Source organism: Eulemur rufifrons, chromosome 14 (assembly GCF_041146395.1).
Source record: "Eulemur rufifrons isolate Redbay chromosome 14, OSU_ERuf_1, whole genome shotgun sequence".
NCBI classification, from domain to species: domain Eukaryota; kingdom Metazoa; phylum Chordata; class Mammalia; order Primates; family Lemuridae; genus Eulemur; species Eulemur rufifrons.
In genome coordinates, this window is record NC_090996.1 from 12,619,366 (window position 1) to 12,631,012 (window position 11,647).

The 11,647-nt window shown below is 44.7% G+C and overlaps 1 protein-coding gene across 3 annotated transcripts in view; it reads right to left on the bottom strand.

The window, feature by feature from the left end:
• The window catches only part of CYTH3 (cytohesin 3), a 103,292-nt gene extending 96,488 nt beyond the window's left edge, over window positions 1–6,804 (bottom strand). For all 3 annotated transcript variants that reach the window (XM_069486560.1, XM_069486562.1, XM_069486558.1), the window contains exon 1: window positions 6,679–6,804. In XM_069486560.1, the coding sequence (XP_069342661.1) occupies window positions 6,679–6,712 (34 nt within the window). In that variant the 5' untranslated portion in view covers window positions 6,713–6,804. The remainder of the gene's footprint in view (window positions 1–6,678) is intronic.
• Between the last annotated feature and the right edge of the window lie 4,843 nt (window positions 6,805–11,647).

The window sequence follows — 11,647 nt, forward strand, 5'->3', positions numbered from 1 at the left end:
TGCTAAGGAGAAAAATAAAGCTGGGAAAAAGTGACAATGAGGTGCTATTTTAAACAGGCTGGTCAAGAAAGACCTCCGTGGTAGGAGACATTTCAGCAAAAACTTAAATGAAGCAAGGAAGCACCACACGCAGGTATCTAAGGGGAAACCACCGCTGGGGCAGTCAAGTGCAAAGGCACCGAGGCAGGAGTGTGCTTGGCAAGTTCATGGAGTGGCAAAGAGATCAGTGAGCAAGGCCAGAATGGAATAGGGGGAGAAGTGATGTGGAATGTCAAAGAGATAGCAGGGGACTACAGCAGTTGTCAAGGACAGCCTCCAAGGTAAGAGTGGGTTTTTTTATATTTTTTAAGCATTATTTAAAAAAAAAAAAAAAAACAAGGGCTTGTGACAGAGACCATATGGGGTCCACAAAGACTAAAATAAGGCCTAGCACTCTGGGAGGACGAGGCGGGAGGATCGTTGGAGTTCAGCAGTTCGAGACTAGCCTGAGCAAGAGCAAGACCTTGTCTCTACTAAAAAAATAGAAAGAAATGATCTGGACAACTAAAAATATATAGAAAAAATTGGCCGGGCATGGTGGCTCATGCCTGTAGTCCCTGCTACTCGGGAGGCTGAGGCAATAGGATTGCTTGAGCCCAGGAGTTTGAGGTTGCTGTGAGCTAGGCTGATGCCAGGGCACTCTAGCCCAGGCATTAGAGTGAGACTCTGTCTCAAAAAAAAAAAAAAAAAAGCCTAAAATAAAGTGCACAATAAATGTAATGCCTTTGAATCATCCCAAAACCATCTCCTCCCCACCCTGCACCCCCCAGTCCGTGGGGAAAAAACAGTCTTCCATGAAACCGGTCCCTGGTGCCAAAAAGGTTGGGGACCGCTGCCCTAAGCCACCAAGCCCCTCTAACTCTCACCTGAACCACTGCAACAACTCCCTCACTGACGTCTCCAAGTCCTCCCTTCCCTTCCTCCAATCCATCGTCTGGTCAGGAGTCAAGAATACTCTTTTTAAAAGGCAGAGTTCACAATGGTTAAGAATATGGACTATGAAACCAGAAAACCTGGGTTCGAATCACAGCTCTACAAAACTTACTAGCTGTGAAATTTAAGGCAAATTACTTAGCTTCCCTATGCCTCCATTTTCCTATCTATAAATAGTGATAATGCAAAGAGTAAATAAAGATATGTAAAGCACACAGGATAGAAGGCATTGAGTAAATATTAGCTAAAAGTATTGAAATGTAAACCAAATGTCATTTTCCTGTTTAAAATCCTTCAGTGGCTACTGTACTTAGAATAAAACCTGCATTCCTTAGCTACTGAAACTCCCTGATATGGCCCCAGCCTACCTATTCCCCTTTACTCTCTGTCCAAGCCACACAAAGCTGCTTTCAATTCTCCAGACAGCTGGGTGCCTTTCCCTCTGCCTGGTCCACTGTCCCTACAGGCTGCACCTGAAAAGGCATTTCCTCAGAGGCTTTCCCTACACCTCTCCCATCCCATGCCCACCTTTCTGCTCTTCTTCAACCTCTTGCTGATTTCCTTGAACACATTTAGCATAATCTGCAATTATTTTATATACCTGTTTACCTTTTTAGTTTGTCTCCCCATCTAAACATAAGCTCCACGAACATGGGAAATCCACCTGCTTTATTCACCACTCTAACTCCAGTGCAAAGCACAGAACCTGGTATTTGCTAGGGACACTATCAACATTTGAATAAATAAAAGAATACCAAATAACATGCTCTAAGTATAATCTAAAAGCACCTATCATGTCTATTTTAAACATTCCAAAGTACAGTGGTTAATTTCCTATGAATAGACTGAAAAAAATAGGTAACACTTTATAACTTTACATTTAATATTGTGTCATTTCTTAATATATAGAAATTCCCTCAAAAAGGGTGTAAAAAGGGTGTTTTCTTACTAGCATACTATTTTTCCATGAAACTGTTTTCCAATTTTAGAAAAAATAAAGATAGACTTATTCAAATTTTTGAATTTCAAAAATAAAAAGGCACATTAGTGAAAAGCTTTCTTCCCACCTACACTCCCCATCCACTCAGTTCCTACCAACCTCCCCAAACAGGTAACCATTGTTACTAGTTCCTTGTTTAACCTTCCAGAGAATTTTCATACACATACAAGCACTTCCTTCAAAAAAAAAAAAAACACACACCAGAAATGGTAGCATACAATGCACATTTTGCTACACTTCACTCTTGTAACTTAGGATATTCTGGACATCTTTCTGTATCAATTTATAAAGAGCTTCCCGTTCCTTTCCACAACTTCACAACTTCATTCACCATCTGGGTAAAATTTATCTGACAAGTCTCCTGCTGACGGACATTCAAACAAGGCAGTGAATAATCTTGTCCCTATGTTACCTCACACACACACAAATGTATCTGCAGATTAAATTCCTAGAACTGGACTGCTGGGTCAAAGGATTTATATGCCTATAATTTTAAAAGCTACCGCCCAATGCTCCTGTATCTATCAGGGTCCACTCAGAGAAACAGTCACCCCTTTAAGCAACAGTCCCCAACCTTTTTAGCACCAGAGACCTATTTCATGGAAAACAATTTTTTCCACAGGCTGGGGATGGCAGGTGGGGTATGGTGCAGAGCTCAGGAGGTGATGCGTGGCCTGTTTCCTAACAGGCCACCGCAGCCTTTAAGGATCTGAAATAGAATTTAATATAAGGAATTGTTTACACACACGATGAAAAAACTAAGAAGTCAAAAAGGAAATGGTAAGACAACTGAGGCCGGGCGCGGTGGCTCACGCCTGTAATCCTAGCACTCTGGGAGGCCGAGGCGGGTGGATTGCTCAAGGTCAGGAGTTCGAGACCAGCCTGAGCGAGACCCCGTCTCTACTAAAAATAGAACGACATTATATGGACAACTAAAAAAAAATCTATATAGAAAAAAAATTAGCCGGGCATAGTGGCGCATGCCTGTAGTCCCAGCTACTCGGGAGGCTGAGGCAGTAGGATCGCTTAAGCCCAGGAGTCTGAGGTTGCTGTGAGCTAAGCTGACGCCACGGCACTCACTCTAGCCTGGGCAACAAAGTGAGACTCTGTCTCAACAAAAAAAAAAAAAAAAGACAACTGAGAGATCAGCAAGAGCAAGAAGCTGCTACCACCTCTTGGTTGGAGGGCCAAAGGGAGAAGGTATTTCCAAAGCACAGGAGCTGGAGTCAAAAGGAGAGAAGAGGTACTGTCTTGTTTCAGGCAGATAGAGGGAAGGAGAAACAACCTGGTTTCCTCCTTCCATCTAATCTCTCACAGTGGCTCCCACTGGCCAAACCCAGCCCTAAGCCAGCTGATCAAGGCCTGGGCAATGCTGCCTGCAGGGATGAGTCCCTCTGCAAGGAAAGGGCAAGAAATGGATCTGAGCCAACAGGACACAGGCTGGCCCTGCCTCATTGAAGGCTGTGACTAATTTACACTCCTACCAGCAAATGCTTGAAACCACCTTGCGAACAGACTGTTTTCAAACTTGGGGGTTATTGCTTGTCTCACAGGTGAAAGGTAGGATCTCAATCTAGTCTTAAATTATTATGAGTGAGGCTGAGGGTCTCTTCAGGTGGAGCACAGACTTAACCCTCATCTGCACTGATGGGAGTGAAGCGGGGAAGGAAGGGAACACCAGTTAAAGTTAATTCACCTATTCTGCCATGGATGGTCCATTCAGGAACATCAATCCCACAGATTCTCAAACGGGGCATGAAGATGGTGGCAATGAGCCAAACTACCCAGTCACCTTCCAAGTGGAGATATAGCTCAAGAACTGTTCTACAAAAACTGAAAGGCAACAAAGTCCCAAAGGAATAAAAAAAATACCTTAACTACACTCCACACGCATTACAAGGAACAATTTGTTCTTGTGATCTTGTATCCCCACTTGCTCCTCCTTGTAACTGCCTTCCAGTCATTCATGCCACCATCCTCCCTCTCCTTATCTTGCACTGAAAGAATAATAATTCCCTAGACAAAAAGTTAAATTAAATTATAAAAACAGCAAGCAGGAATCAATTTTTTGAAGTCTTTTCACCTGACCAATACATTAACAAAAAAGACCTTTTAAATTATCTTTGGCCTCTGCTGTAACTACTGTTTGAATACACTATTTACCCTATCTTTTAAACAAACTGAAACCGACTCCCCTTGATACAGTTGAACGTTATGTACTATGCTCCAAAAATATGCCCCAAAATGTTGTGCTTTACAATCAGCTGGCAAATGAAATTTTTTTCTTTCAGAGAGTTGGGCTTTATTTTTAAAAACATGAATGTTAAGGCATTTTTAAACATCTAAATAGTTTTAACTGCAAAGAGGTATGTTAACTTCAAAACAATCAAGAGTTAAATATAAGCCCAAGTTTATACAATAATCACAATGACTCATATTTCAAAACTTGAAAGATTTTCACTTGATTTAAAAATAAATACTTATCCTAAGACTGCCAAAAATATTTTTAAATGTTTTCCACGATGCAAGGAAGAATGATCTTAATAAACCAACCAGTAAAGGTTAAAAGTTGTTTTCCAGCACCTAACATGCTTTCTGGCATTTTACTAGACAATCAATAAATATATGTTCATTGTTGAATGTTCCAATGAGGTAAATTAAATGATGCATTTAAAACTTTCACATGCCTTTTATAAGATGGGTTTTATTCTCAAATTTGAAAGTAATACACACTTATTCTAGAAACCTAGAAAAAATAAAAACTAAGAAAATTAAAAATTCATAATGCCACCCGTTTTTACATTGTTTAGACCATGATGTTTAAAACTGTGTAGTTTTAATGGTTATAAAATGTTTCATCCAATAAACGTCCCATAATTTATCTCACCATTCCCCTACCATTGTGCATTACTGTTTCCAATTTTTTACTATTATAAATGGTATAATGCACACCTTCAGGCATTTATTTCACGTTTCCTTTCCTGTGATATATTCCCAGAAGAGATATTAATAGACCAAAGATAAAGACTTTTGATACTTAATATCATCCTTTGTTGCAGTACTCAAGATCTATAAATTGCTGGAACACATTAGTTTCCTTTTTTTCTCTTTATACCTGCTTTTACCTCTAACATCTCTGTAACTCACAGAGTTGGAAGCACCTTCCAAACAAAATTGCCAAGCCCGCTAGTTACCTTGACTCTAATGTCAAACGTTTAAATATTACAGTTGTCTTTATTTCTAACAAGGGAAAACTGCTATGCCAAATTGAGACAAGCAAGAAGCACGGCATCCAGAGGGAATCCATTACTTAGGATCTTGTGTCTCCAAAGGACAGCCTGGCCGTAGGAGGGTTTGCAACTGGGCTCCTTCTTTCCACAGCACCCTCTTTCATAAACACACCCACTCGGTGCCACAGTGCTACCCCGTGCTACCCCCCTAGCTTCAACTATGAGAAATAAAGTCGCCAAATACCATGACTGGTGCCAACTTCCCTTCCCACCATCCCCGGCTGCATCGCTTCTTTCAGCAAAAACATTTCCCTCTGAACAGCACTTGAATTCTGGAAGGCACCTTGATTAACCACTTCATCCTGAAGCATTCAATACTGCTGATTCTTACAGGCAGCTGCTCCAGCAGCCTGTAATTAAGATTTTTCTAAATGCTCCCTTATTACATAGGGTTCTGATGATTTGGTCTGTCAGCAAAAAGGAGATCTTTAGCAAAAGTATAGAGAACCTCAACTTCGGGTGTTCCTGTAAAAAATATGGGCATTAACCCTTTGCTTTCCAAAGCAATGACCCACTCCATACAGAAGCACGTTATTCTGTTTTTAAAACCTAATTCACAACACGACCCAACAGTAATTTGTATCCCACTAAATACATTACAGCAAACACGACTCTTCCAGCAAGAGGGAACTGAACGTCAGACCCAGAAAAGCTGGGCCACACCGGGCACGCAGACACGACCCACTTCGGAAAGCTATCCTCCACACCTGGGTCTCTCTTCGCACCCCTGTGCTGGCCGTGGCTCCCGACTCCCACCCTCAGCTGAACTGACTTGTTTTTTGCTTACTCTGTAACGTTTGCTATTTCATAAAATGCCACCCAGACCTGGACCCCAACTGCCCCCTCCTCGTTTAAGAAATTCCAGCGACGGCGTCTGACCTAAAGCCAAGAATACTGTCATGATTTCCAACCTTTCCCTCTCCTGTACCCCGGAGGAGCCCCAATTCAAAACTTTCCCCTCCCCACTTGCCACAGGCTCGCCCGCTCCCGACCACTTGAGAAAAGCAGCTGGAAGGGGTCGTCTGAAACGCGGGGCTCGGGAGGGCGTGGACGCCCTTGGCGACAAGATGCGGGGAAGGTCGCCCCACAAGGTCCGCCGCCCAAGAAGAGCGACCTCGAGCGCCGGCCTGAGCCCCCGGGACCACCCCGACCCGCGGCGGCGCCGGCCCCGCACCCGGACCCTCGCTCGAGCAGGGTGGCGACCCCGGCCCGCCCCCTCCCCAGCCCCCTTCCAGGGCCCCCGCCTCGGGCCCCGGCCCGGCGCGCCTCAGGCCTCTTGCGGTCGCCAGCCCGCACCTGCGCGGCCCCGGACCTCGTCTCCTCAGGCGGACCTCGGTTCCGGACCCCCGCCTAGGTCCCCGCCCGCGACCCCCGGCCCCAGGCCGCCAGCTGGCCGGCCACACCTCCGACACTCACCGCCGCCGCCCTCGCCACCGCCGTCTTCATCCATCTTGAGGCCACTCCCGCAGCCGGCGAGCCCGGGGCCGGCGGGCGAGGGGCCGCAGACTGGGGGCGCCGCCTGAGGGAGCGCGCGGACGGCCGGGCGGCTCCTTAGCGCGCGGCCCGGGTCGAGGCCGGGCGGGGCCTCGCCGCTCGGCGCGCCGTCACGTGACTCAGGCCCCGCCTCCTGGGCGCGGTGGGCGGGGCCCTAGGCCACCCCGCCCGCGGGAACTCGCCGGGCCCGGTGGTATTGGCGGCCGGTGGGGATTTGGGGGCGGCCGGGCCTTTCGAGTGCAGGCCCGCAGTGCACGGCTCGACGCCTCTTGGCCCCCCACCTTCCAGCATCCCGGGGACGGGCGTGGGGTCCGGGACACGGGAACGCCCCACTCTACAAAACCCGGCGGCCAGGGTTCCAACTCGCACGTGCACTTGGGGAAAATGATCCAGAAACGAACGAACGCACTCAAAAGTCAGGCCTTCCCCCTTCAGCCCTAAGACATGTCAGAATAATTCCAGCCTTTCAGCTTTCTGATGTATCATGAAGCCTCTCCTCCTTTCCTGGCGATGAGTGCATTTTTAAATTAACAAAGTGTAGGGCTTGTAAATGAATGCTTGTCCTGAGGTTGGAACCGAATCCCAGTCTGGCGCACCTGGGGCCCAGCCCTCAGAGGGCACTGTAGGGGTTGGCCAGTCTGGCGTCAGATGCCCTTGGAGTTTAGCGCCAGTCTCCCTTGGAGAGCGGCCAGCTGCCCTGGATTTATGATGCAGAAGGAGCTCTGAATTCAATTTCCCGTGGGCACAGCCAGGGCCTTAAGCACAGGCCTGGGCGGAAGGCCTCTGATTGCCCTGCTGCAGATCTATGGCTCGCCTTGCTCACTCCCCTATCTGCTTCCAGTAACTACTCCTGAAGCATCGCATGTGGCCTTTCCCAAGCCTTGCTGCTTGAACTAAATTGCATTAAAGAAAAGCAAACATCGTAATGGAGGAGGTAGTTCATCTCTAATATAATTTTTCGGCAACTGTTTTATATTTACAAATTGCCCGTTGAACCAAAGGATCTTCCGCTGTCTTCTATCAAAGTGGACAGGTTTCACCTTTTTGTTCAAGGTTGTGGGATGATTCCAAAGAGTTCAATCTCCTCATAACCTCCAGATTTAAACTCCCGGCATTCCATTGCTTCCAAAGCCAAAGGGGGACACTTCTGGGTGCAGACAGGATGTTTGGCAGCTTGTGTGACAAAGATGCAACAGAAAAAGGGGTCTGGGAGTCAGGAGATGTAGGTTCAACTCCCAACCCACAGACTTGGCTTCCTGATCTTGTTCCTGTCAGCTTTGTTATCTTAGAGATAACAGCATAGTTACTGAGAAAAATGACAGCATCCTTTGAACTTGATAATGTGATATGTAGAGCTTTGAACTCAAAGATACTATCAATTATAAATGCTTTTCAATGTCAATTCCTAATTCTTTAGGTTTATTAGAATGTGATCAATAGGTGCTTCTCTCAGAGTTTTAATCTAAAAGTTGCTTCTTTGATCCCCATCTAATCTAATTTCCACCAGAATAAACACAGCCCAGTTATATAAGCAGAATTTTATATTATCTCTATGGTTTAGCCTAGGCCCCCATTTCAACAAAGTCTGCAACAATGTTGGAAGAATAAAGGCTTAGGGTGTCATGTCTGTGCTTTTATGGGAAATTGGAAGACTTCAACACATTCACAACTCAAAGGAATGAATATCTAATGGAAAAATTAGATTTTTTTTTTAAAAGAGGTGCTTCCTGGTATTTCTCAAATCCCATCAAGACAGCAGTTATCTAATATGTTTACATGCATGTTGCCCCTATCCACTAAGGTAGGCACTCACTTTATGCCTAGTTTATGAGTGATTTGCTCAGATGTTGAAAGTTTTATAAGTGAATTTGTAGGAAAAACAATTCATGCAACAGGCATCCAACACCCCATTCTACAAAACCCGTCTCATGCAGATTCATGGAACATCACTCCAAGATAACAAGTATTAAACCCAATTATTAAATTGTTTCAATTGTTCAGTCAAACAATAAATATTTAGGTACCTCCTGTATTCCGGGCACTGTCCTAGGTGTTGGGAATACAATGGTGGCGAAAAAGACAGATTCAGTCCCTGGCTTCATGGGACTGATGCCCTAGAACGAATGCAGCCATTAAGCATATAATTACACAAATAATTATTTAATTGTAATTTTGATGTCCTACACTGTTTATAGACTTTCTCACAGTGTTTGCTGTTTCATGTACATTGGCTTTGCAGCCTTAAAACTCCTTCAGGACAGAGACTGTATGCTGTATTTATTCTGTCTCCGCCCTCTACCACAAGGCGTGGCCATGTCAAAAAAGGGAGAAAATAACAGTATCTGTTACTGCTGCTGGATGAACAGGGCCATCAAAAGTGGGAAACACTTTGAAAGCATGTTGAAATCCATTTATCAGCCTTTTGACCATTGCAGAAATAGTTTAAGAAATCAAGAATGTGAACATTCCAGAAAGGTCAGAGGACTTCTTCTTGTACCTTCATCTCCGTCCTGCAAGTGGAAGTCTGTGAAATCAGACAGAGGTGTCCTCTCCCAGTGCTAAGGATCACAAGAACCAAAACCCTACCAAAGCCAGTTTCTTTATGCTTGGCCAGAAAGAAGCTGCCCATGCTGCCTGAGCTATGGCTGATTCCAGAACAGTTCTCATCTCCTCTGACAATAGTCAAGAAATGCAGACACAGAAGTGACTGTCAGCAGATAGGGACCTTGGCTGATCCATTACATCTGCTCAGTGGTCTGGTCCAGTCCAGGAAAAGCACACACTGTGGCCAGCTCACTGCCGGCTCACAGTCACAAAAAGAAAGTAATGTTTTATGAAATCTAATTTCATCTAGTAAAGAAAACATTTCTTTGGAATAGAGATGATCTTGTGCAGATTAACACGCTCCACTCTGCTCAGACAAACAACATGGGTCCAAGTGTCAAGTCACATCCTCATTAAATTTTCAAAAGCCCAGACATCCCATTCTTCACTGTGCTCTGTCTCTCTTTGTAGTCGTTCAATGCATCCACCTTAGTCTTGTTCTGCCCTGTCTAGAATCCACACAGGTGACATCAGTTCCCTGGCCTCACGTTACCAAGGGCAGCTTAATTCCTTTTAGATTGATTAGCAACTTGCATTTTTGTAAGAACAAAAGTGGTCAAATTTATCTTTTGTGTTAAACTTAGAACAAATCATTTGACAACCATTTTGAGCTATTCGCCTTTGGAAGAAAGGCATTATACCCACTCAAGGCAGCATCAATATTAAACATTATATGCAAACTGTCTTCTATAGTAGCAAAAGGCTGTGTTATTTTTATCTAGTTCTTCATTTTTATAAGTATGTCCCTGACCTACTAAAAACAACTAAAAAATTAATTTAAAAAATTAAGTTGGCCAGAAAAAAGGAAGTTGGTTGGAGTCTGCAGTATACAGCTTAAAATCATCAAGAGAATCCATCCCGGGGTGCAGAGTGTACTATCGGACAGGCAATTAAAAAGCAAAAAGTGAAAATGACAAACATTAGGACACAGCACATCTGTCTGCGATCATGGTCCCCTGAATAGGAAATATGCTCCTAGCTGGCCTCCAAGTGACAGAACACCAGTCACGGAGCACTGTGATCCAGTGGGCCTGACTGTACCCATATAAATATGATGCTGCAGTTTGACTTGGAGGACAGCAAAAGCCAGCCATGAGTTCTGGTCATTGTACTAAGAACCAGCGCTTGTCACTGGTCCTGGCCATGATGCCACCTCGGGTACCTGGATAACCAGACTCTAAAGTCATACAGCCCCAGACACTTCTGTTTCTTGGCTCTGTAACCCTGACATTGCGCAAATTGTTTCACCTCTCTGTGCCCTGGTTTCTGTGAAATTTCTCTGAAATGGAACCAAGAATAACCCGGGCCCATCTAGTAACCATGAGAACTAGATGCTATTGTACACAAGCAGTATGTGGCACACAGTAAGCACTCAATGAATGCTTGCCATTGTTATCCACAGAAGTAGAAAGGTTCCCCACCCTCTCATACACTAGCCTGACTGAATCTGTCAGCCACGCCACGATCCAAAGCTGAATTTCAGTGAGGGATCCTCCTTCCTCGGCCACCTTCTAGTTGCTGCCTTTCCTTCCAAGCTTGCCTTTTGGAACCCACCCCTGCCAAAAGGGGACTCTGTGCCTCCTCCTTTGATGGTAGCTTATTCGTTCAACAACCTGTTTCTTTTTTTCTTTCTTTCTTTTTTTTTTTTTTTTTGAGACAGAGTCTTACTCTGTCGCCCCAGCTAGAGTGCAGTGGCGTCATCATAGTTCACTGCAACCTCAGCTTCCTGGACTCAAGGGATCCTCCTGCCTCAGCCTCCAAAGTAGCTGGGACTCCAGGCGTGCACCACTGTGCCTGGCTATCAATGACTTTTAATGAAGGACATGTCAGACCGCAGCACCAAGAGGTCACTAAGAGAACCCTGGAAACCTTCACCACATCACCTTGCAGCAGGCAAGTTTCTTTTTCTTAGAAAAATAAAAAGAGAAGAAATCTGCTGTGCACACCCAACTCAAATAATTCCCCCTCAATGATACACTGATCATATACATTTGATTTTTAGAGCTTTTTTAACTAATACATTCTTAACTTCTAATCAATGTGATTAAAGTTTATCCCTGAGGTTTCAAATACGTAAGCAAACTATCAAGGTCACCTTCTACACTGAAATAAAAACATGAAATGATCATATTTCTTCCAATGGGGCTGCCCAATGATACTAAATATCTCTTTCCCCTCCTTTAACAACACACTGGACAGATTCAGGGACTTGTGGGACTATAACAAAGAATCTAGCATTCCTATCATTGGAGTGTTCTGGAAAGGGAGGAGAAACAGGGCAAAGCTG